Here is a 26,772-nt window from a genome sequence, read left to right as displayed (position 1 = left end):
ACCATCTGTGATCAGTCACCATCTATGACTCAATATATCACAATCTGTGACTTAATATCGATCACCATATGTGATCAGTCACCATCTGTGACTCAATATATCACCACCATCTGTGATCAGTCACCATCTGTGACTCAATATCGATCACCATCTGTGATTAGTCACCATCTATGACTCAATATATCACAATCTGTGACTTAATATCGATCACCATATGTGATCAGTCACCATCTGTGACTCAATATATCACCACCATCTGTGACTCATTATCGATCACCATCTGTGATTAGTCACCATCTGTGACTCAATATCGATCACCATCTGTGACTCAATATATCACCATCTGTGATCAGTCACTATCTATGACTCAATATCGATCACCATCTGTGATCAGTCACCATGTGTGACTCAATATATCATCATCTGTGATCAGTGACCATCTGTGACTCAATATATCACCATCTGTGATCAGTCACCATCTGTGACTCAATATCGATCACCATCTGTGATCAGTCACCATCTGTGACTCAATCTATCACCATCTGTGATCAGTCACCATCTGTATTTCAATATCGATCACCAAATGTGATCAGTCACCATCTGTGACTTAATATATCACCATTTGTGATCAGTCACCATCTGTGACTCAATATCGATCACCATATGTGATCAGTCACCATCTGTGACTCAATATATCACAATCTGTGACTCAATATCGATCACCATCTGTGATCAGTCACCATCTGTGATCAGTCACCATCTGTGACTCAATATCGATCACCATATGTGATTAGTCACCATCTGTGACTCAATATCGATCACCATCTGTGACACAATATATCACCATATGTGATCAGTCACTATCTGTGACTCAATATCGATCACCATCTGTGATCAGTCACCATCTGTGACTCAATATATCACCATCTGTGATCAGTCACCATCTGTGACTCAATATATCAGCATCTGTGATTAGTCACCATCTGTGACTCAATATCGATCACCATATGTGATTAGTCACTATCTGTGACTCAATATATCACCATCTGTGATCAGTCACCATCTGTGACTCAATATCGATCACCATATGTGATTAGTCACTATCTGTGACTCAATATATCACCATCTGTGACTCAATATCGATCACCATCTGTGATCAGTCACTATTTGTGACTCAATATATCACCATCTGTGATCAGTCACCATCTGTGACTCAATATCGATCACCATCTGTGATCAGTCACCATCTGTGACTCAATATATCACAATCTGTGACTCAATATCGATCACCATCTGTGATCAGTCACCATCTGTGACTCAATATATCACCATCTGTGACTCAACATATCACCATCTGTGATCAGTCACCATCTGTGACTCAATATTTCACCATCTATGATCAGTCACCATCTGTAACTCAATATCGATCACCATCTGTGATCAGTCTCAACACATGAAATTCTACAATCACAACTCAATACATAATTTCACAATCCTCGAGCAATAATGAACTCATTTTCAAATATTGCTCACATCTTAACGAAATTGAAACACCTCACGGGTGCCACCTGCCCCACAGGTGCAACCCTAACAGGTGCAGCTACCTCTCCAGTTGGCGCCTGTTAATGAGTCATGTGCCTCTTCCAGAACTCACCCTCATAATCCCTCACACTCTTAGTCCCTTGGGCTAAAGAGATGAACTGCTCCCAGCCTTAAATCTCCTTAGCCAACGTTGACAAACGAGTGGCATCCACAACATTCACGACCTCCACAACAGGTGGAACAGGCAGCTCAACATCCAATGCCTGGACATCATCCTCAAAAATCTCCTCAACAGGAGGAATCCTGCCCCTACCTCGAGCACTACCCCTGCCTCTGGGTCTACCTCGACCCCTAGCTCTGCCTCCTGGTGAATCCATCACCCAAGGAGCAAAACACACTTGATTAATACTTGCAAAATCTCCAAACGCAAGCATAAGTCAAACAACATGACTTCAACAATCTAACAACTAAGCTTGTATGAAAGGATACAGTTTTCTCCGAAAACAATCCTCATCACCCCACCAGAGTTCAATCCAGAGGTTCCCATTCCTCAAATGACTGCAACTCAAAGAACCAACACCTAGGTTCACAACTTCACTAACAGAGCAAACCAATGCTCTGAAAATTCTACACTCTAACTCACAACTAGCATTCCTACATACCCAGTGATTATATCAATACTGAAGAGCATCAGATGAGGATCCGCTGCAGACAGGCCATCACTCGGGTAGTACTGATTATCACCAAATATGTACCTTACGCTCTGATACCAATCTGTCACGCCCCTGATTTTTAACAAAATTAAAAATAGATATATAATCTCATACTTATATATGCGCGATTGTTCAGCCATCATTACAAAATACCTGGAAACTTTTCCCTTTTAACCCAAGTACACATTGATGCCCTGAACCCACAATAATAACATATACTCGCCCTCCACAAGAATTCGAAATGATCGGTTCGTTTTATATATTAACTTAGGCAAGTATTTTATAATCGAAGGTGGATGCTTTTCGTCTCCTGTGTCACTGGGACTTGCACTAGTCATTGTTTATCATGTCTTACCTAAGCACGGTCCCGTTCCCCTGGTCAGCAGCTGACCAGGAGAACATCTCTGTACCTAAGCATACTGAAGAAGTTTCAAAGAACTTAAATTTGGAGCTTTGGGGTATGTGTGTTTCACTGTTTTGTGTCAGAAGGGAGGGCAATGGGATGCAGAGACACTACTGTTGGATTGATCAAGACAGAAGATATGATGCCTAACTAGTAAGAACAGACACCACATATTAAGTTTGCTCTACACGGGGGTTGGTTTCACACACACACAGATTCCAAACACTTCTTACCAACGATGAAACAACATTTAACTAGAAGAAACAGATAATGGTAAAAATCTCATATAAATGAAAATAAACAGGAAAAAAGAATAAAAAAATGATGAGATGAGGTCACCTCTTCCTCCAAAGATGCATCTAAACACATTATTCTACTTCCGAAACTTGATGTGAATTCAGCTAAAAGAGACACATCACAGCTCGTTGCAGAGTGATCACACAGCCTCCACAGCTTCAATGTTCCTCTAGGATCAGTAGTGAAGATGAACCTACATGGTGACAACAGCAGAATTGATGAGCTGAATATTCTAACTTTAGGCATCTGAAAAACAAATCAAGAAGATTTGAATGTCTATCATGGGAAGTCTAAGTAGCATGGCCATAATCAGTCTGCAAATTGGCACAGCGATATTAGTAGCAACTCTAGAATATGATCAACATTGACATTCATGGCCAATACATCTACATGGGAAATTGGATAGCATCCATTCAATATGTATGAGTAACTTAGGTATGGATGAGAATTATAAGTGAACATTACCCGTAACCTAGTGACTGGCACCAATGTGCTCTAAGGAGTTGTCTTTCTATTCCAGCTGACCAAGTAAAGGCAAAACCAACTCTAGGGGTACAAGCACCATATATAACGCCAACAACTGTCATGTTTACTTTACCATCTCCAACAGCAATCCAATCCTTAACACCAGAAGAAAGTTTGAATGGTTCTGACAATAAATCCATGCAAACAATTGGCACCTCCTCACTGACGCGAACAAGTTTTGTCCATTCTACTTCGGTAATCGGTACCCAATAGCTTAGCATGGTACATATAACCATGGTTTGTGGCAACATAAAGGGTGTCCTCACATGTAAAACGCAAGCAACGAACATATTCACTTTTGCTGGAGAGATAAGAAAGAGGCCAATAAGTCCACTTTTTACCAATAAAGTAAACAATATTTTGGTTTGTTTAAAAAAGAAAAAAGAAAAAAGGAGCACTCAGGAAGAGAACTTGAAAAGGCATATCTGAAAGAAAGAAAATGGGTGTGTGTGTGTGAAACTAAATTAAATGTAAGCATATTTATAAAGCTTGAGGTCTTAATACACCATCTATTTGACAAATGTATCATCATTACCTGCCGCCAAAGAAACCAAGATTTTAAGCAGTTGGACTCTTATAGTCCAGTCCATTCTTTTCTATTGTGCCAAGTTGGGTAGTCCACTGATATCTTTCTTTTCCTTGTTTAACTTGCAAGTCTGATTATTTGATTTTGGATTTCTTGTTACAGTTTTTGAAGGGGCAGCTGGGAGTCAAGTTCAAGCCATATTCAAAGGTATTTTTGCAACACACTGAGAGAAGAAACTTACATTTTTTGTTATGCAATATGGTTTCTACTGATGCTTTATATTTGATTGGAAGATTTTCATTAGGTCTCTAGATTCATAAAAGCTATGTATTAGTCACCTGAAGGCAGTTTCCTTCATTTGTAACTATAGGTAATAGGTTTACCGGATACATAATGCCGGCAAACCTTTCTTATCGTATTTGTTCTTTTGTTTTCAGTATCCTCCGTGTTACAAAGATGTTAGTTTTTGGATCAGTGAATCTTTCACCTAAAACAATTTATGTGAAGTTGTTAGAGAGGTTGTTGGAGATCTTGCTGAGGAGGTATGTCTTTTAGTGTTTTCACTTATATAAATTTTCTGGTGTAGCCGTTGAAAATCATCAATTGAAAGAATCTCTTGCACCAAGAAGATATATTGGTTCTTGTGGAATATAATCCTTGCATTTCAAAAAGTATTTTGTATTTCAAATTTGAAAGTTCTATCAAGCAGTTCCATGTGGAATGTCTGTTCAACAATTGTATTGCCCTGTAAAATTAGTATATTTTGATGTTTTCTCAACCTTGTCTGTCCAACATATTGCTCCAAAATCTCTCCAAAAACATGTACATTGTGCTCCAAAAGACTAGAAGTCTTGTGGAATAATCCCTAATACTTGCCGACATATTTTGCAATCCATCAATATTGGCTTTTTTTTCATGCTGTTTACTGAAATATCCCTTGTATAATGCCAGGTGCAATTGATAGACAATTTCACAAACAAGAAAGGAATGACCAGTCACTGTTACAGGATTGCTTATAGGTCTATGGAACGATCACTTACAGACGAGGAAGTCAATAAATTGCAGGTAATTCATACACATAAGAGTTCGTAACATTTCTTTCGTTCTTAGAAGCATACATAAAGCATAACCTCAAAGCTTGTTTCAATTGCATATGCAGGGTACTGTTAGAGAGTTGGTTGAGAGCAAGTTGAAGGTTATCTTGAGATGAGAGTTCCTAGTGTAGTAGCCTATTAGCTAAAAATTATGTAAATTCTGAACTTCGTTTATAGGTGTTGAATTTTTGCTTAACCATGTAAAATCCTGTCTTGTTTCTGACCAACTGTATTTGAGCCTGCCTAATCACCACTACAATAACATGATTTAAGGACACCTAAACCGTGTCCTTAAATACATACAAGGACACGTTAAAAACGTGTCTTCTATCCGGGTGTCATTGTAAGTCCCAAACAAGGACACCGAAAATGTGTTCTCTTATCTATACGAGGACACAGTTTATGTGTCCTAATAGCTGTGTACGTGGTGTCCTTAAATGTATAAGAGGACACCTAAATTGCATCCTTATATTATCAAATAAGTGTCCTCTTTTCTATATAAGGACACACAAATTATGTCCTAAAAACTCTGAAAATGGAGTCCTTAAATCCATAAGAGGACACAGAAAATAAACTCTCATGTGTCCTCTTTTCTATTCTAGGACACTCAAATTGTGTCCTCAAATATTTGAAAATGGAGTCCTTAAATCAATAAGATGACACAACAAATACACTATCAAGTGTGTCCTCTTTTCTATATAAGAACACACAAATTGTGTCCTCAAGTACCTGTAAATGTAGTCCTTAAATTCATAAGAGGACACAAAAATACATTCTCATATGTGTCATGTTTTTTATACTAAGACACATAAATTATATTCTCAAAGTTCTGAAAATTGTGTCATTAAATCCACAAGGGAAAACGTTCTCATATTATAAAAATTGTGCGCATAACATCGAGTATACATCAAACAAGTCCATATAAACCTAAGATTCAAAACATGCAGCCTGCAAAAAGCACAAGTCCAACACTAGATCAAATGTACTACAACTGATTTGAAGCTAACTAGCTACCTAATTCAAAGCACTAGCTGCTAGGTAGCTGCTGCTGCTGCTGCATATATATACACCATCCAAAACAAGTATTAATACCTGCAAAGACAACAAGTCCAACATCCAGAATTAACTTATTACTACATTAGAAATTATGCTATTAGTACTAAGGTAAACATAACTACTACTTAGTGTAACGCATAAAATCACGTACAGAGTCAAAGTTTTTTGAAATAGTGTTCACTAACTCAATCTTCTCTATAATTACCTTGGCATATTTTAATTTTCCTTTTCATGATGTGACTGTGTGTTATCCACCAATGCTGAAATTCGCAGACGGATTTTGAACTGATACATATGGTGAATGATGTCTGGGATAGTGAGCGAAGAACAAATAAAGTTACTTTTGCACCAAACGACCAATACTGCCAAGCTAATTGAACATTCAGTATTATTCTAAAACTCACTCTAACTTGAGCTCATCAAGAGCAGGACTCAATGAAGCTCAAGCTCAAGCTTATTCACCAATCTCCATGGCATCAACTGAAAATCCAAGGGATGCAAAAATTGCCACCAAAGTGGTTAGACAAAATCTGTCATGTAAGGCAGAATCCAGAAGTTTTATTCTACTTCGATTTTGAAATTGCAAGAGGGTAGCAGAAGTAATCCTAATCATTAATCAAGGAGTACTTCCATATCAGAGAGAATCAAAACTTTCCCTGCTTTCTTTCAGCCAAAACTCTCACAAAATCGATAAGAACACAAATCACAATTGAATTCCATACAACCAAATCTAAATAACAGAGAAATAAGTTGAAAAAAATCACCTCAGGAACACTTTCAGCTGCTTCAAAAAAGCTTTCCCTATCTGAAACCAAATAACACTGTCAGTGAGTATAAAATCCTAACAAATTTGGAGAACCAAACCAAATAGTACCAAACATTAAAATGTGAATAAAATCAAAGTAAAAACTTAAGATTTCAGAGTTTTCCATTCAAAACGATGAACTTAAGCATTTACTAAACAATAATAAAAAAATAAAAAATAAATAAAAATGCATGTTTGTTGACAAACATATGAATTTGAAGTTTGCTGACAATTTAGTAAAAGATGGAGCTTTATCATATTGTTAATAGAAGAACTCAGATAGAATCAAAGGTACATGCAATTAAACAAAATATTATGATGCAGAGAGAAAAAGAGGGCATTGCAGTAAAGAGATTATGATCTAAGTGGCCAAAATTCATTGAAATTAATGTAGCTTTGTGTGATTTGCTGGCCATTGCAATAGCAAACCATAACGCTTGCATAGCTACGGCTTAGTTAATATCGCTGTGTTCTTCGTGTTTGGTCTTATGCAGCTGTTACTTATGTTCGGATTTTAGAAGTTCTTGTTTCCCTTTATTAATAAACATAAATACTTGAGAAGCTCCCAACTAATAATCATCATCAGATTGGCCACAAAAGATTGGAAATATAATTTGATAATGTATGTCAACTAAAGAAATGTAGAACAGTAGAAAAGGAAAGGAAAAAAACTGTCAAAAGAGAAAACCAAAGGAAATTAACAAAAAGACTTTTCTACAGAACATTATACTAACATCAAATTAAAGGAAAAAAAGGGTCACTAAATGCCCATTCAGTTGAATTTGAGTAATATCAAGTGATAAACAACCAATTAAAAAGATACTACTTACCATTCCAAAGTAAAAACATCATGGCAAGAGCTGCTACTGTAGACACTCCTGCATCTGACAATGATGCTTCTGTCAAATGTCTTGGAATTTTTCTGCACATAGGGTAGGCTGTAGTATATATATTATTTTAAAGGGCAAGTCATTTCGGCTATTTTTTATTTATATATCTACCTTTTTTTCTGCTTTCAAATAGACACACCAAACCTCAGATCACTATGTAGAACTAATATCAGCTTCTTGAATCATTCCAACATCATTTGCACCATCACCAATTGCTAATGTAGTCTTCCCAGTTCCTTGTCTTACTAACCTCGTTACCTAGTGCCAAAAAAACTGAACAAATCAAGACACGGCACACTGCTATACATACCCATATTGATAAGTACATACCCATATTGATAAGGATATAGTTCATTTGACAATTGAAATTAGAAAAATGAGATTTTGGAATAGAAAGCAACAAAAATTCTTACCAATGCCTTCTGCTTAGGGGAGACACGACAGCATATGACAGATGCACAATCAACAGCTAATTCCAAGAATAGATGCTTCATATCAGCGTCCAAAGCATAGGTCAAAGTTTTTCCATCAATAATTAGTGCAAACGCTGCATGTGGATCTGTTTCCAACTTGATCATTTGAGAGGCATTTGTAATTTGATTCAAAATGTTGTCTTTCACAGCCTCATCATTATTCACGGCAGTGCTTTCTACTTAAATGGTTAGAGACAAACCCTATGTTGATTGCAGTTTCCATCTTATCCCCTGTCAACACCCAGATCTTGAAACCAGCTTGTGCAAGATTGTCTATGCATTGGGGCACCTAAGAGAATAAAAAATGGTACTAAGTTGCCGTAAATCAAAGAGGCAGTTCCTTATTTACTACTGTAATAAGAAGCTTATCTTATCCCTTTTTGCAATTTTCCCTCCACAGCTGTAGGCTGTAGCACCAACCATGATCAAGTCTTTTTCCATCTTCTCTGCTACTAGCTCGAGCATCACCTCCCTATCAGCCCCAATAGATGATTTTGCTTTCTGAAATTCGTTGTTCCAAGCAGAATACTCGGACTCCTCAAGCTTTTTATAAGCAAGTGCCAACGTACGCAACCCAGCTTCTCCATATTCATTCAAATGCTTGGTACTAGCTTCCTCATAAATTCTTCCATTCTTTGACAGTCGATCAAAAAATATGAAGAACTAAAAAAGCTAAAAAAAACAAATTCAAGAGTAAAAAATAAAAGAAAATAAAAAAACATAAGAAGCAACTCACCCAAATAGGCAAAGAAGAGCCAATCGATGCATGCAGAGTGAACAACAAAAAAAACCGGAGAGCAGCAACAGCAACAGGAAGAGAGTGAACAGCAAAAGCTGAAACAAAATTTAAAAAAAATTAAAAATCGATTGGACCTGAATCTTCCAAAATCAAAACAATGTTCCAATACAAAATAGAACACAAACTACTCACCGAAATCAGCAAATAGGAAGCCCCCAGCAGCAAAAAAGAAGAGGTTCTAGACAAAAGAGAAATCGAATAGACTTCCAGTTGTAAACTCGTATCAAGAGGCATCAATTCATTAACACTGCAAAATATACACAATGGCATATCAATCTCACTAATGACTTCAATAAAAGTTTATATTTTTAAGCCCAAATTAGTATCACTACATGTGTAAGATTAATTCAATTTAGGCACCATCTAGTTTAGTACTTCCTACTTGTTTACTACTAAGACTAGAAGCTGGCAGATCATGTTCAATTACAAGAACCCACAGAGATATATATGCAATCGCTGCTTTTCCAATTCCACCCCATGCCCCAAATCCCAATACATGCGAAACATCTTCCTATCAAAAATGGGTTCGGAACCTCAACATGCTGCAATAAGACATTCAGTGCTATCAAATTTTTCCCAGAATCTCCCAACCCAAGACACAAGCATAACAAGAAATTAGAAAAAATAAGGATCGAGTAACCTCCAAATTCAACTAACCTCACTAACCACTGAACCCATGATATGTCTCATCAATTCATCAATTCATCATCCTTTGGTTGGTGGATTGTAACAAGATCAGGTAGAGGAGTCATGGGTCCTTGCTTGCCATTGGGATCCCAGTCAAGCATGATCTTGACCTTAATGAACACCCTGCCTAAGGAGAATATGTCTCATAGCTGCGTCAATGTACTCATTAACTGGCTGACCAGAAGAAATCATGTAATTATATAAACAAAAACAGTATTCAACATTCAACAACCATTCACAGAGGCCAAAACAGATGCAAATGCAATTCAATTAATCAATCGATTCAATTCCCATTAACAGAGGCCAAAATAGATGCAAATATGCAATTCAATCAATCAATCGATTCAATTCTCATTCACAGAGGCCAAAACAAATGCAATTCAATTATTAATTAATCAATTGATTCAATTCCCATCCAAAATAGATACAGAGGCCAAATATTGATATTTCAAAACAGATACAGTAAGCAAAGTCGTCCAACACAGCTCGAACCCAGCAACTTAATTGAACCCAGAAACACCACAGCCCAAAATCAAAAACTTAAGAATGAGAAACTTAATCGAACCCAGCAACTTAACAAGAGATTCAAGAAATTCGAACCCATAAATTGAGCTTGAAGAATCACCGAACTTGAACCCAGAAATCGAACCCAAATTTCTCCAAGCTTGAGTCACCGAGCTTCACAGAATCACAGCTTGAGGAAGAGTCGAAGAGAGCAAACCAAGAGTGAAGAGTTCGAGCCTTCGACTGAAAAGTGTAAACCCAGAAATTGTGAGATTGTGAGAATCATGATTCATGAGAGAGGCAGCAAATCAACTAAAAGTCTAAAACCCAGAAATTCGACTTACCAGCGAGGTAGCAAATCAACAATGTCACCGGCGACTGAGAGAGAGGCTGAGAATAGAGGGGCCGTGCAGCTGTGCCGGAGAGAGAGAGAGAGAGAGGAGAGACGACGTATCGTCGTTTTGATTTTGAACCCAAGAACCCTCACACCATTACTACGAGTTGGACCTTGTTGCGAGTCACCTTGTAGTCGCCACCTCCTCCACCGACTCGAATCAGCTCGAAGCTCCTTTCAGATCGAGTTTCTTTTTTTTGTTCTAAAAACTGGAAATAGATTAAAAGAAACATCATCTTTCCTCTTCTAGTGGGTTTTAATTGAAGAGGGAAGTCGAAAATTTGGGGAGGAGGGAAGTGAAATTTGGGAGGGAGGAAGCGAAATTTGGGGAGGGAGAGGGCTCGGGCGCGAAAGCAAATTTTGGAGTTGTTTTGGAGCAGTAAACTGAAATTGGCTTATTTAGGACACCACATTCAAGAGGCCGGCTGTGTCCTCCGAATAGTCTCAACCCTCTAAATAATCTCATTTATATGTGAGTGTCCTTATAACCCTTCAAGGACACCACATGAATAATGTGTCCTTGATAGGTGTCCTTATAGCATATAATTGTAGTAGTGAATACACATGACTTGAAAATAAAACTAAAACCTTTTTGGGCCTCAAATGGTTACACCAGAAAAATTGTTTACCAAGTGCTAATTTTTTTTTTTGATTGATGGTTGATTGTATTAGAAGATCTAAAGGATCAAACAAAATACAAGAGGTACAAAAGACCCAAGCAAAAAAAGTACAAAGGCCCAGCAAACATAAATAAAATCCGCAATGGGTCTAACCTAGATACAAGACGAAAGCCCAAAGAAAAACTAGTAAACTCTAGAATCCTATCAAACTGTCACCGATGGATTTGCTGTTGCAAAGTCCTGCTGCCAAATTTGAGCAACTTCTTGGATAGAAGCAACCATTGCAAAACCATATCGCACCACCTCCTCCACCGATCGGAACACACATAGGGCTCAAAGACGCCCAAGAGAAAAGTAACCGTAGAGGGCGTGATTGCCAAGGCAATCTGAACAACCTCTTTAAAGTGGACAAAAATCCTCCAACGGACGAAAGCTTGCCTAAATGTGGTGGAGAACTAAGTCGATTTGGAGCAACGGTAGTTGTCATTAGCACAACAAAATCATTTTTCTACACAGGTGGTAGAGAACTTGTAGCGGTGGTTGATGAGGATCTTATCCTCTTATTCTCAACTAGTTATTGCTACGCTAGTTTGAATTTTTTTTTCCCTTCTTTTTATTAGAATCAATGACATGCATTAATGCAACAATAAAGACACCATACCAAACATATCACATCGGTAAATATATATCTGATATGCAAATACGTACTGTAGAATCATTCATAATTCAATATATTGATATACATCACAAGAAACATACTACAACTCAATATGACAATTACTAGGCCACAAGCATGTGACAATTACGTAATAGTCTTTGGAAGACAAACTCGCCATTACCCCTCGATTATTTCACCTTGAGCACTCTGTTTCTAGCTAATAACTACATAAATACACACATAAGCAGGTGATCATTTGTTTTGTCTTAGCTTCTTTTTTTTTTTTTTTGGGTCAAATAGTTCATTCATTAACAGAAACACACTACTATTTAGATGCAGATGTACATACGGAAGCAAGGGTCCTAGGCCCAGAAGCCCAATAGATAAAAACTTGATTAAACTACATTTAACAGAAAATGACAAACCGAGGCCCAAAAGCCCAAAAAAAAAAAAAAAAAAAAAACCCCTAGATCTAAAATCACATAGCACCGCCTCCAGGAGACCAGCCGCCATGGAGAGGTACAAATTAAGTGCTCCAGGTCTCTGCTAGTACTGGGGATTCACTCCAGGTTTCTGCGCACAATCCTAGACTATGCTGTGGTCTGACTCGCTAATGCCATTTTCCACCGGTTTTCGTTTTTGGAAACTACACTTCTCAACTGCTTGGCCTTGAGAACAAAGCCTTCTACTTTCGAATTGCATTTCACATTGAAGGAAGAGGCGGGAAGCTGGCCTAAATCCTTCTTTTGTGTTACCCACTCGATCAGTTCTTCGGCGCCGTAAAAGTCACCTTTGCCAAGGTTGCCCACTGACGGGGAACTTGAAATACTACCCGTTTTTGCGTTTTCAGTTGCAGCATTTCTGTCGGTCAATAATGTGCCTTCTGTAATGAGTAGCATCCTATGTAGTGGAGCTCCCATTTGAAAAACCTCGTCGCCCTCGTCATGCATCACTGGCTTTAGATAGTCACACATCATTTTCAACACTCTTTTATCCATCCTTGCAAGCTTCGGTACCTATCGAATATAAGACAAATTAAGCGTTCATTAGCCTAGGGTTTTTTAGGGATGCAAAAGAACTCAAAAATGTTCTTGCAATTCAAGAATCATGTCTGCGGTGTAGAGAGAGAGATATATATATATATATATATATAGATTTGGGACATACTTTCTTTAGCAGTTTCAAGCCAAGGAAACGCTTTAGACACGTTCGGGTATGTGTCGGAAGAATAGAGAAAAGATTCTTAGGATCAGTATCTTTGTTCTCTTCCAGTTTTTGCTCTATGTTCTTCATAATTTTTTTCTTCAAATCGTCTGGGATCTCATTTCTGTCCATCCATCCTGAATATTTCTCTTTCAATTGTATCTTGTTTCTTTCATCCTCCCGTCTTTGATTTTCCCATCTTTGAGTTTCCCATCTGTGAATTTCCATGGACATAAATGTCTGTTTCACCAGAAACGATTAATAAGCTCTATTAGCTGCTTAAATCCAGCTTAACTACACGTTACATATAAACTATACATATGAAAACACCATAAAGGAAATCATGATGTGTGTATTCAAGTTGAAATCATCTACATAAAGATACAGTACGAATAGAGAGATTCATAACCAACCTGTACATTTCCAAGGAGATATAGAAATAGTAGCAAGCCAATGATAGAAATAAAAACTGCAAAGCAATTTTCCCACACATAGGTGCTTGTTTCGAGATTTGTGCCAAAATTACTGCAAAAAGCCAGAAGTAATATTAAGACATTAACAACGAACTAGTGTGCACACAACCTATATTTGGAGCTCAAGAAAAAGGAAATTAGTTTGTATCGATAAAAAAGAAAAGAAAAGGAAATTAGTTAATTAAATATTTGAGAGTATCCATCTATGAATAGACCACGGTTATTTATCCAGTCATCAGGTTATTAAAGAATTTATAGTCATTCACTTTTAGATTTAATATCAAGCGTTGAAACTAAATCAATACACTTTCAGTGTTTTAATCACAACCATTGATATTAAAACGGTTCACGACGGCAAATTATTTGATCATCTGATAACGGGGTGAAAACCACCATATTCGACCATTGCGAGAGACAATACAGTAAAAGAATAAAAGTTCAAACTTATTGTAAAACAATAGTTGACTTTCCGTGCATATAAGCAAACCTTAGATTACGTAATCCCCACCAAAAAGAGTAAGATAACTTCTTTCCGAAAGGTATATTCCCTGTGATACCATTTTTGAGGGAATCCAGAAATATTCCAAAATCAGAAGGGCCCTTAGCATTCTCTTCAGCACTTATAAGGCAAAATTGATTAAGGAATGTGGCATTTCTTGGAGTAGTATTGTGAACCTCGCAGTATAAGGTACTCATACATCCTTCAACATTTGTACTATGATCTACACATGCCCAATGCCAACAAGAAGTTTCTCGTTGAATAGAAAAAAAGTACCAAAAAGCTCCAAGGACCTAAAAAACACACAAATTATTTGCTGATCATATTATTAATGAATACGGAAAACTCATGTAGCTATATTTTATATATTTATGAAAACAAAAACGATAATTCAACTATGTAGGGGGATTTCAACAGTGGGGAGATGTATTATAGCAACCAACAAACCTCGAAAATGAGAATCTATCAATTTTGAAAAATTAATCATATCTTTCCCAAGTTAGCAATTTTAGTGTAAAAAAAAAAAGAAAAAAAAAATATTCATCAAGTCTAGTTTGCAAACTAGAGATTAATAAAATGAAACTTACATGACTTGCAAGGATATATAGAAAAAAGTTAAACAGAGCTTTAGCCCATATTCCAGTAGTTTGTCTGAGTTTCTGAGATGATAGGTAAATTCGATAGATCCTTGGCAGATATTGAGCTAGAAGAAAGACATTCAGAATCTTTCTACCCTGCAAGTATCCACGGCCTCTCATTTTGAAGAAGACAAATACTAAAAGCAGCTGGAAAGAATAAATAATTTGGTCAGATTTCTAAACCTATATATCTAGCTACTTATTAATTAAACTAGCTATTTAAAATAATTGGATTAACTCAAATTATGATCTGCTTACTTGTGGCATGGGAAAAACAGCTAAAATGCTGGTTAGCGTAGAGCGCCATGCTAGCTTCCCAACAACTAATTTAGCAAATTCCCAATCCGATGCCAATTCAGGCTTTTTTTCTTCGCGTTTTCTGTAGGCAGCGTTAATGGCTTCGCAAACATGATATATGATATTCACTACGAAAGTGACATCAGTAAGCGATCGCAAAATGAGAGCTATAGTCCTCAACTCTTTGTCTTCTGCAAGGCACTTTTCTTCTTCATCGATGATTGGAATGTAGAAGAACAATGGGTCTAATGAGACTGCAATCACACATGCAATTACGAACATCTTATTCCAGAATGAAATTGAAAGAAGTGTTCCTTTAAATTTTTCTTTTGTTGAAACTGCATCTCGATCTCCACACGGGGGATCTGGCGGTTGCGCCTCAACATTGTCGAAATTGTACTTAATTCCCCGTGTGTTGCTGACCAAAGAAAATAGAATCAAATGGAATTGACGAGAAAAAGAAAATGAAAACGAGATGGACTCATCATCTATACTATTATTAAGAGAAGAGGGTTTGTTAGCCAAAATTGAAAATTTTGACAGATTTAACCCTGAAAGATTTAAAAACTTTGAGAATAAATTAAATCACAAGGATAAATAGGACAATTATAAAATAGATTTTTATTAAGAAAATTATAAAAAAAAAATGATTCCACAACCCCCATTTTTCTCTCCCACTATTTTCTCTCTGCGATAACTACCAGTGAATCTGTTTCTTCTCAATAACTACCCACATTTTTTTTAAACGAAAATTTTTTGTACACATGCAGAGCATGTGATTGCAGACTAGTTTCTTTTATGTGATGTTCTACATTTTTATGTTTGTAGCAATATAACTTAAGTCAATGGTATGATTTTAGAGCATTAATTCCTCTTCTTAAAGTCTATATCGTCAATCTTAATAAACTCATGCACGTAGCAAAAAGAAAAACCTACTGCCCAGAAATTTTTTATTAGTTAATGATAATGATAAAAATCTGCTGTCGATAGTCATAATTATAAAAATAAAAATTTGCTTGCAAGGGAAAATCAAATACTACATATCTGGCTCATAAAATAAACGGTAACCAGACATATACAAAGACTGCAAATCCTTAAAATCATGATACCCAAAAAAATAACGAGGAAAAGAAACTAACCTCATCATAGGGACATCATTGGGTACCTGCTTGTTAGACATATATGTTGGATAGGATAGGACTCTGAAAGATAGTCCTGAGAAATTACAGAAAATATGGAAACTGCAGGTGATTACTGATAGCCTGAACCTTAATATATGTATCACATATATAGTAAATTCATGAAGTTTGAGCTTGGATGGAGAAGGGGAACCTCTGGAGATCGAGAAGCAGATAGCAGGAGAACGTACGGCCGAAACAAAATTCTGGTTGGTGGAACTTTGGTAACAATTTCAATATGGGAAATGAAAACCGAATGGCTAGCAAGAAGTAGAACCAATGTGGACAAATTGGTTAGATTCAATTATATAGAAAAAGACTTTCACCAAGTGCAGCTCACAGCATATATAACAAGCTACAATAACAGGGAGCCCAAGCAAACAACTCTATTCCCCAAAGTAACCTTGCGTTTTTTTTTTAAAGTCAGCTGAATTATTTGAGTTTTTTTTAGTCAGCACTCAGCCGAATTATGTGGAATTATACATATTTCCAAAATTTTCAATTAAAAAGAGCTAAATTACAAAAAAAAAATTATTTTTTTATTTTAATTTTATTAATAAAAAAAGTCAAGTTTAAGATTAAGTTTTATTTTTATTTTTATAATTAGAAAATTATACAATTAATGGTAATAAATATTTAAAAAGTTATATTTACACTTTTCATTTATTAAATAATTTATATGTGTTACAGTTTTGTATGTGCAGATGGTAATATTTGAAAGAAAAAAAATTCTGGATCACCTTGATTTTTTCTTCAAATTTATGTTTCAGAATTCATATATACTATCCCGTTAACATGTGCTCCGCACATGTCTATTGGCTTTTATTTTTTATTTTTATTTTTAAATTAAAAAAGTTACAACAATTTCTTTCATTTTTTGAAATAGAAGGTTCATATCATAGATGACCAGCTAAAAAGCCAGAGTCTACATACCCTTACAAGACAAAAAAATGGCGGGGTAACAACCAAACTCCTATCTAAGTACTGCAAACTCATTACAAGTCAAATGGAGCCCACTTTTAAAGCGGACTCATAAACAAAGAACAACTTCGTGTCTTCTGAGGCAACATCATCTTCTAGCCAACTATCCGTCAATCACGCAATTGTGGTACGAAATAAAAAGCTACTTCCCAGCAAACAAATAGGAGCCAATTCCTCATCTATAAGCCACTTTCTCCAGTCCAACTCGAGATAATTACCAATTCCGGAGAACCATGATCTAAGTTATGATTGGCACTTTAGAGACCATAAAGGCCCAACATCACCCAAAGAGGTCCATCTCTCGGGCTAGGCTAGCCCAAGCACTAGGTAATGAATGAGGGTGTCAAGGCACCCTCCAACCTGACCCAACTGTGAAGAGAATTAAACCAACTCAACTGGGCCCAAAAGAGATGAAGCCCACATCGTCCAGGCCCAAACCCAGAGGCCCAACCCCAGACAAAACCACTGCCCAGAGCTCTACTCCCCTGTGGCCAGCCTGCCGCCTCCCCGTCCGGTGGATGTCCAACCCAGACAGTCATCCCTGTATCCACTCCCCTTCCAATCAAAACCAGTTCTTCGATCAGAAGCGGCACCACTCGATCGCAACACAGATCGGGAGAAAACCGAATTCAACCGTCGATCCTGACGCCGATCGATCAAGCACCAGCAGAAGCAATCTCAGGCTCCCCAAACTACTGTACTCTCCTCGACACCGGCAGCCGAGACACCAAATCACTGTGAAGCAAGACACCCAAGTTTCCTATCCACGACGAGGTACCTCGCCGATACTAACAATAAACGACAACCGGAAATTTTCCGCTGCCGCCGCCGCACACTGCTCGAAACCCTAGGGCTTTGCTAGAGAGCGAAACTTCCAAGTTATTTCATTTAGTATTATAAATTATCTAAGATGCTCTATTGTTTAATTTTACACCCTCAACTACAATTTCTTTCATAATTTTAGGGAAGCTTCTCATTTTTTCATGAGAGGTATTGCAATTTTTTCAAATATAATATACTCTATTGACTATCTTATCCTCATATAGAAATAATTTATTTATTAATATTTATATTATGTGAGGGCATATATGGGGTACTTCAAAATTTTAACCATTCACTCAAGAATTGGCTTAATTATATAAGATATATATATATATATATATATATATATACATTTTGAATAAAGTCTAAAAGACTTGTCATTGATACGAAAGCCAGAATGGTTATTACATACCATTCCCCTGCCATCTATAGACATGCAAAAAGTTATGGCGGTACCACAGAGGTACATAGGAACATGTCCATGTATTAAACATTTAGTGCTCACTCAATCATAAAAAGCCTATTAAACTATGAACTACAAACATAGTACATAGACTCACTACAAACATAAAGAACAAAAGTGTGATTAGTTGGGTCAATCCCCTGGATCCCAAATACGAAACCCAATAGAGGAGAAGCCCATCAACCGAGTCTAGCTTAGAATCGATAGGCCCACTACCAAACCCTCCTCCGTTTAGGCCTGAAAATGACTTTGGGCTTCCAATTAGGGTGAAAATTAGGCACCCAAACTAATGTGGACTCCCAAATTGAATTAGGCCCCAAAACGGAATTAGGCCTCAAAACTGATTTTGGCACCAGAACTCCATCTTCATCATCTTGCCTTCGGCCATCCACCAGTCGTGCCTCTACCACACCCGATCAGAGAGCTATGCCTTCTGCCTCGACCCCTTGAGACCGGATGCCTCCGTTCACAGTCACAGTGCGATGGAAGCCTCTATTGCGCAATTCCAAAGCCGACTCCGAGCCACCCAGCTAGCCACTTATGGCCGGTAAAACTAGAGATCCACTTTAAGCCCATCCCTTAATCAGCATGCCTCTCATAGCCAACAAAACTAGCATCGATTCAGATCGAGAGATTCTTCTAACTCACCGCTTTGTGACGCGCCGACATTGCCATCAAGTTAGCCCATGCAATTTTGGATAAACTCCCCAAACTCTTCGTTGCCCTCCCTGCCGGAACAACAAAAATCTGGAGGTGAAGATTTGGTTCTGAACCACGCTGGATCAAGATCGACCTCCACCTTGATGACTGCACATCCATTTGATGAAGCACTGCCTCCATACTCATTCTTTCCAACAATAGCTAAAGCCATATGTGCAATTTCAGTCGTCCTATTTTGGACCTCAAACAGCCGATCTGGATCGAACTCGATTCGGCAAGAAGCAGAAACTGTGAAAGTTCCAAACACTTGGCTTTGTTGGGTAATCATCGAGAAACATCAGCATTGAAGGGTTGAGATTGGATGGCGGGTGGTCGAGACCTCCACTTAGAAGGGGGACCGACATCGGTCGCTATGGTTAAAGGACGAAGCACAGATGGCTAGGTTTTGGGAGCCAAAGCATTTTTTTATTAATCTCTATTCAAAATGAGTGCTTCTATTCATACCTCCATATTTGATAGGTAAACCTCTACAAATTTTTGTAACATGTTTTAACCCATTTTGCCCCTCGAGAAAAAAAAAAAGTAAGAAAAAAAAAACTTCTTCTTCCCTGCTCTTACAGACTTTCTCATCAGTCTCTTTGACTCTCACTCTCTTGGTTGAAGAGTTATTTTTCCAATTAATTTTGGTAGGAGTTGAGATTTGAGATTCAAGGATGGGGTTTTGGTTTTAAATTTGGGAAATTCTCCCTTTCTTCTTGTATAGAAAGGGTAAAGTGTGTTGTAAGGGTCTATATATTTGATATCTCGATTTTTCTACTTTATCAAGTTTTATACCATATGTATTCTGCTATATGGTTTTAGCAATTGCAAATTGCAATCCTGCAATTGTCATATAATTCAAGTCTGTAAGGACGTATCCTCCAAACTTGAAAATATAATTGGCATAAACAATTAAATACTAGCTTCCCATAAATCACAAAAAGACACAAACAGTGAGAGAAGAAACAAAGAGAGAGAGAGAAGGAGAAACAAAGAGAGGAGTACGCGAAGGAGAATCAGAGAGAAGAAGATAGCCGAAGATGGAAGACAGCTCGCTAGTTTTTATTTTTCTCTTTCAATTTTTTGGAGGGGCATTATGGGATATAAATGTTTATAATTTGAGGAGGTTTACATGTTAAATGTGGAGGTATAAATAGAAGAACTCATTCAAAATATTGATTTAGAAGTCCTATCAACTATATATAAGTACTATATATGACAAATAATGATATTTTTATGTCCATATTTTTACGTACATTTTTCATTACATATCGTTTTGAACAGGTATTTATCGAATTTTATAATTTGTCGTTTCCATATTTTATGACCCAATTTTTCAATAAAAGTTACTGAATTATTCACCTACGTATTCTTGACGTTTAATTCTCGTTCCAAATATTACTAACGTAGTCTACACGAATTATTAAGCACCTACAGTCATACTATACACATGGACAACTTATATTTGGTAACTTAGAGGACATGTGTCGTTGTACATTCAAATGTAGGCGGACTTGGCTCTGTTATCATGATATAGTAATATGAGTTTTACAATTAAAATCAATTGACAGTGGTCGGTTGGAGACCCAATTTTTATAAACAATTATTTATAAGGATTTGGGTCTCCAACCTTTAGACTTGTTTATAAGGATGCGAGTCCTTCCAATGGTTGGTTATGACGCTCAAATAACTTTATTACGATATCAGAGTCAAGTTGGCTCACTAGTAAACGTGCAATGACCATACGTGATCCATGTCATCAAATATAATTAAGTTGTTTATAGGGGTGCACTGAAAAAACGGTTCGGCAACCGCACCGAACCGTATAAAAGCGGTTCGGTTGCGGTTTTGGGTCATAAACCGCCCGATTTAAACCGACCCACACCAAATTTATTTTAATTATATTTTATATGTATGACTTGAAAAATCGTAGTATATCCTACATTGAAAAACCAATAGAGTACATAAAAATTTAGGTCTCTCCGACTATTGTTAATTAATTTTGATTGTGAAGCTTAAATTACCTTTTATTATAAAAAAAAATGAAACCGAATATATAACGCGAGTAAACCGAAGAATGCAAATGCTTGAAAAAGACTTGGGATGTTAGACTACCGATCGTAGAAAATTTAATTTGTGGGCCATAAAGGAATCTACTTTACTTTGCGGAAGGGCGACGATCTCAGGACTCATAAACAGATTTGGAGGATTCTTGATATCCGATCTGGGTTCGAATTAGTTGCCGATCTTGATTCTCAACAGCATCGTGCTCCACCGTGTGCTTTAGCTGGCATTTACACAGTTTTTCGTTGTCGTCTCAAAGACCAAAGAGTCTTCTTTTGCTCAAAGACTAACACCGCGTGTAATTGATGTGCTGTTAAAAGATAAAGGTGAGTGCCGACCTGGGTGGACAGAAGAAGCTCCGCTGACGAAGACCCATAATAATTGAGTCGTCGTCCTATCTTCATTCTATTAACCAAGACCCATAATTGTCCTCGTCCATTGACGAAGACCCATAGTTCATAATTGAGGAGTCGTCCTGTTCTTGTCTATTGACGAAGACCCGACGACTTTGAAGAAGGCAACAGCTTCCATAGTTTCCATACTAACCCAGACAATAGCTGTAAAAAGATCTACTGGGCCAAGAGGGAATCTACAGCTTTAGTCAATTATCTGCATGGCTAGCTTCCAATAATTAAACCCAAACAATAGCTGTATTCTTGGTCTAAAATAGAGATAGTAAAAGAAGTTCTGGGCCAAGAGGGAATCTAAAGCTATTCTTAATTGATTAAATATCAGTCCTTCTCCCAATGCCCCGCAATATTGAATATTTTGTCTGCATGGCTAGCTTCCTTTTTTTTTTTTTTTTTTTTTTTGGCTGAACAAAACATTCCTTAATAAGAACACAAACATACAACAGTACACCCAAAAGATGGAACTCCTTCCATTAATCAACGCATACTAGTGACTTTATTATAAAGTTGTACGACTGGTCTTTTTCTTGTCATATTTTTCTGTGTATCATCAATTAACTATATTGTACGTGATATTATTAGTGAAATCAGCACTGTACGTGACTCTATTAAAGCTAGCTATCTTGCTTTTACATGACCAGATCGATACATTATTTTTGTTAGTCTGGACTCATTATTTTATGGGTTTTTGTCTATTTACCCCATTTCTAGGGATTTTTTTCCCACTAACCCCATTGTGTTTTTTTAATTCCCTCTTACCCAATACACTCTAAGGGAGTCTTCCCTAATACCCCATTAAGATTTTTTTTTTGTTTTTAATTTTTTTTTAATACCATTTTACCCCTCACCCCTTATTTACTTAGAGAGAGAGAGAGAGAGAGAAACCATAAGAGACTTCACTGGAGCCCGTCACCGTCCGCCGGAATCCGGTCACCGGTCGCCGGAATCCGGCCAACTTTCGCCGGAATCGGGTCACTGGTCGCCAGATTCCGGCCAACTTTCGCCGGATTCCAGTCACCGGCGGCCGCCCATCGGACCTTTCAGAAAATCTTGCCGGAAATGTTTATTACCCCAATAGACATCTATTGCCCATCAATAAAGGTCTATCGCCTCCCAATAGACGTCTATCAGCCATGTATTGCCTCCCAATAGACGTCTATTGCCTCCCAATAGAACTTTTGGTCTATTGCCCCCCAATAGACGTCTATTGACCCCCAATAGACGACTATCAGCCATGTATTGCCCCCCAATAGACGACTATCAACCATGTATTGCCCCCCAATAGACGTCTATTGCCCCCCAATAGGACTTTCAGTCGCCAGAATAGGAACTAATCTTTCTAGATTTAGACAAATAAAACTTTGATTAAAGAAAAAAATGAGAACATTACATCAATTCAAAACGTCTATTGCCCCCCAATAGATGTCTATTGGCCCCCCAATAGAACTTTCAGTTGCTGGAATGGAAACTAATTTTTCTAAATTTAGAAATATAAATCTTTGATTAAAGAAAAAAAAAAGAGGAGAACACATCAATTAAAAACGTTTATTTTCCTCAAATAGACGTCTATTGCCCCAATAGAGAGGCAATAAACCTCTAGGCACCGATGGAAGAGAAAAATATGAGAAAAATATATGTAAAGAGACTAAAGCATAAACATTGAGCTACAGAACAAATCATTAGTTCACTACTCATTTCAATCATGCTTTCTTTTCTTCTTGCATCGGCCAATGGAGTATGGGCATGTTGTATACCATGATCTAACAAGCTACCTAGGTATAGCTGCACCAGAAAATATTAAAATTTCAACAAACTTTGGAAACAAGTTCTTATTCTCCTGACATACGAACACAATTAACCTCCTCTCCCAATTTAGATGCCCCATCTATCTGGTGGACCTACGCATTAATGGAATTGCCACCTAAAGCTGCCGGAATTGCTTGCATCTGGACACCCATCTGAATTTGTCTGCATCATAACAACTAAGCAAAACCAAACTTTAATACGCAGAAATATGATTCACATTAACCCTTATAACAGAGCACCGCTGCATGCAATTCGACTCAAATTGCTCAAATCTAACAAGCAAGGAACAGTTAACAATAACAGATCACCAGAAAATACAATCATAAAGTGGATTTCACCTAAGAAAAGTAGCAAACTAGATCAGGCTACCCGTTTCAGTGGCAGACCCAAACCAAGGAACCTACCGACGCATCAATGTCATTGTTACCGGACTCGCTGGAGCTTAAAGTCGGCGCCGGAGCTAGAGAAATCCAGAGTAGAAGGCGCGGAGGTCAGCATCTTAGACGTTGAATGCGGGGCGGAGATCGGAGGATTAAGACGAAGAGGTCAAGGTCGTCGACGTTAGGGTTCGGACCTCGTCGGCGTTGTCCTCGTCGCCGTCGCTCGAAGAGGAGACGCACTGAGCAGATCGGAGAGGGATGAGAGAGAGAGAGAGAGAGAGTTCAGATCGGAGAGGGATGAGAGAGAGAGAGAGTTCAGATCGTGGAGAGATGAGAGAGACATAGAGGCAGATGTAATTAATTAATTAAGTGAAAGGCATAACTGTCATTTTGTTTTAAACAGGGTAAGTGAGAATAAAAATTTGTTGCTGGGGTAAGTGGGATAATTTTGGCCAATTTTGGTGCTTTTGGTCAAGGACCCTTAATTTTTTGTGGTATTATATGTGAAACACTAGTCCAGGGAGTATCTCCGTACCCAAATTCGTACAAAGAGATTTGTGCGCGCCCATCATTTGATTGCTCGTTGTTTAAGAAATGACTTTATAAGTAATACATGAGTCTTATATGTAATACTGATCGATCATTAATTGTTAAATAGATATTGGAAGAATGTTTTGAGCCGTTGACTTGGCATGGGTGTGAATCAATTTATCCCACAGGAATCAAGTTGAGTTTGTTCACTCGGTTGCTTCAAGTTCAAGGACATACCAAAAGGGTTGCCTGATCGTGATGGTCATTAAATTAAGATGATATTGATAAGTTTCTGGGTTGAAAAGATAATTAAGAAATCCTGTTTGAATAGAAATTTAGGAGTGACCATGCTGCAATGGTTTTAAGAGATAAAAACTGCATGTTCTGGTCTATAATTAACAAAGGCGGGAGATGTTTAATTTTATGCAGTTCCAGAGACTGCAATATAGTTCGATAATAACTTCAACATGCAATAGATACTGCTCCAATTTTCTAGAAATTAAAGTTTTTATTTTTTTATTTTTTTTTATGATTAAATGAATCTCACCCGTGATTTCTCAAATTTTGCAGCCGCTACGGAATTGATGGCTTTAAGATGGGCTCCTCTGAGAATTCAGGGAGGTGACACAAATCCACAGCACTTGAAACCTTCAGTACATTTAATAATTCGAGGGCTCACGTTTGAACTATTTTTTTTTTTAACTAATTGATATTAGAAAGAATTATTAAATGTTGTCAGTTCTTTTCGGGTAGTACTGATGAACAACGTAAAATCCATTGGAGGTCTTGGGAGAGAATATGTCTTCCAAAAGAACAAGGCGGTATGGGTTTTAAACATCTTCATGCTCATAATCTTGCTATGCTAGCAAAACTGGGATGACGATTACTTACTCATCCAAATTCTCTTGTGGCCCAAGTCTTCAAGGCAGTGTACTATCCTCACGGTTCGTTTCTTTCTGCTGACATGGATGAGAGACCTTCGTACTCCTGGAGGAGTATTATGGAAGCTAGGCTAGTGTTGCAGGCTGGTTTATCTTGGAGGCCAATCGTTTCGGTTAATATTTGGGATCACGATTGGAACCCCTCTATTTCTCATCATTCCTTATTTAAACCTCCGGATACTGTTTTTGAGAGAGTGGCTTATTTAATCAATATGGACATTTGGACTTGGGATGAAGCTGCATGTTGTTCATGTGTGCTTCGAACCTCAAGTGGCATCTCAGGTTTTGTCTATTCCCCTTAGTCGACGCTATGGTCAGGATAGAGTGGCCTAGAAGCTGCACAAGAAAGGCTTCTTTTTGGTGAAATATGCTTATATACCATAGCTCATGACTTCTCTATTGGCAATATCTTTGCCTCATCTTCTAATGGAGATCCGTATGGCCCTATTTGGAGAGCGTTGTGGAAGGCAAAAGTTCCCAGCAAGATGGCCATCTTTGGGTGGAGAGCAGTACACAATCTTCTTCCTACTCGTGCTGCCATTTCAACTAAAGGGTATTCTGGTGATCTACGTTGTGTGGTTTGTTCTTCTGCTGTGGAACATTTATTCTGTCAGTGCAACTTGACTCGAGAGATCATAGGAGCTTCCCCTTTTTTCATCCAACTTTCTTCTTTATCATGGAAAGAATGGTTTTTGGAAAGAGTCACTTCTATGACATTGGAGTCCTTTGATAAACTGCTTGTGTTGCTATGGAGTATTTGGAAAAATAGGAATGACAAGCTGTGGAGGGACCGGTCTCAAACGGGGCCTAGAATTGTGGCCTCTACTATGGCATGGTTCGATGAGTATTCCCGAGCTAATCGAGTTTCTGAGGATACGGATCGGAGTCAACCTGTAAGCCGGAAAAAGTGGACTGCACCAGTGGAGGACGTCCTCAAATTGAATGTTGATGGAGCCTTCCTTCCTTCTATTCCATATGGGGGTACATGTGGAGTTATTAGGAATGCTCAGGGTCTTTTCATTGCTGAATATTCTTACAGGTCTGCTTTTGTAAGCTCTCCTTAATTTGCATATTGAGTTACTGGCTGTGAAGTATGGTTTGGAGCTTTTGCTAGCTGTGAACATCACAAAGGCAGTGGTAGAAAGTGACTGCTTAGTCGCGGTACAGGCCACAAAGTCTCTGGCTGATGACTTGTCCGACTTGGGAGCTTTGATATCAGAAATTAAAGGCTTAGTGGCAGCAGTAGGGGAAGTTACAGTTTGCTTCGCGAATAGGCAAGCAAACATGGTTGCACACCGCTTAGCTAGCCATAGTTTTGATTCAAATATCCGTTTGGATTGGTTTACTAATGCTCAAGAGTTTATACTGGATGACCTTATGTACGATCATCATCGTATTTAG

At 37.8% G+C, this 26,772-nt stretch overlaps 3 protein-coding genes and 2 long non-coding RNA genes across 7 annotated transcripts; 2 read left to right on the top strand and 3 right to left on the bottom strand.

Annotated features, from left to right (window-relative positions):
* Nucleotides 1-4,139: 4,139 nt before the first annotated feature.
* On the top strand, nucleotides 4,140-5,342 carry LOC133735900 (uncharacterized). The gene is made up of 4 exons (XR_009859331.1): nucleotides 4,140-4,213; nucleotides 4,444-4,548; nucleotides 4,958-5,071; nucleotides 5,166-5,342. It is a non-coding gene; the product is annotated as an uncharacterized LOC133735900 (long non-coding RNA).
* A 2,628-nt stretch (nucleotides 5,343-7,970) lies between these two features.
* Nucleotides 7,971-8,493, bottom strand: LOC133736684 (probable phospholipid-transporting ATPase 5). Its single transcript, XM_062164277.1, has 2 exons — nucleotides 8,265-8,493; nucleotides 7,971-8,109 (listed from the first exon to the last, which is right to left on the bottom strand). The coding sequence occupies exons 1-2, from the start codon at nucleotides 8,427-8,429 to the stop codon at nucleotides 8,005-8,007; spliced, it is 270 nt and encodes an 89-aa protein (XP_062020261.1). The 5' UTR covers nucleotides 8,430-8,493; the 3' UTR covers nucleotides 7,971-8,004.
* Nucleotides 8,494-12,176: 3,683 nt separating this feature from the next.
* Nucleotides 12,177-16,617, bottom strand: LOC133741181 (cyclic nucleotide-gated ion channel 1-like). Of its 3 annotated transcripts, none has more exons than XM_062169120.1 (8): nucleotides 16,429-16,615; nucleotides 16,236-16,337; nucleotides 15,058-15,514; nucleotides 14,749-14,946; nucleotides 14,150-14,454; nucleotides 13,603-13,714; nucleotides 13,154-13,429; nucleotides 12,182-13,002 (listed from the first exon to the last, which is right to left on the bottom strand). In XM_062169120.1, the coding sequence occupies exons 2-8, from the start codon at nucleotides 16,274-16,276 to the stop codon at nucleotides 12,577-12,579; spliced, it is 1,815 nt and encodes a 604-aa protein (XP_062025104.1). In that variant the 5' UTR covers nucleotides 16,277-16,337; nucleotides 16,429-16,615; the 3' UTR covers nucleotides 12,182-12,576. The 3 variants fall into 3 exon arrangements, with proteins under 3 accessions (XP_062025105.1, XP_062025104.1, XP_062025103.1); XM_062169119.1 differs by having other exon boundaries at nucleotides 16,236-16,311; XM_062169121.1 differs by lacking the exon at nucleotides 14,749-14,946 and having other exon boundaries at nucleotides 12,177-13,002; nucleotides 16,236-16,617.
* Nucleotides 16,618-23,378: 6,761 nt separating this feature from the next.
* LOC133741355 (uncharacterized) lies at nucleotides 23,379-24,202 on the bottom strand. Its single transcript, XR_009861837.1, has 2 exons — nucleotides 23,924-24,202; nucleotides 23,379-23,695 (listed from the first exon to the last, which is right to left on the bottom strand). It is a non-coding gene; the product is annotated as an uncharacterized LOC133741355 (long non-coding RNA).
* A 1,654-nt stretch (nucleotides 24,203-25,856) lies between these two features.
* LOC133737092 (uncharacterized) lies at nucleotides 25,857-26,772 on the top strand. The gene is made up of 2 exons (XM_062164714.1): nucleotides 25,857-26,420; nucleotides 26,464-26,772. The coding sequence occupies exons 1-2, from the start codon at nucleotides 25,857-25,859 to the stop codon at nucleotides 26,770-26,772; spliced, it is 873 nt and encodes a 290-aa protein (XP_062020698.1).

Source organism: Rosa rugosa, chromosome 3, assembly GCF_958449725.1.
Source record: "Rosa rugosa chromosome 3, drRosRugo1.1, whole genome shotgun sequence".
Taxonomy (NCBI): Eukaryota; Viridiplantae; Streptophyta; class Magnoliopsida; order Rosales; family Rosaceae; genus Rosa; species Rosa rugosa.
The sequence above is the reverse complement of the archived record's forward strand: the minus strand, read 5'-3'. Positions and strand labels throughout refer to the sequence as shown.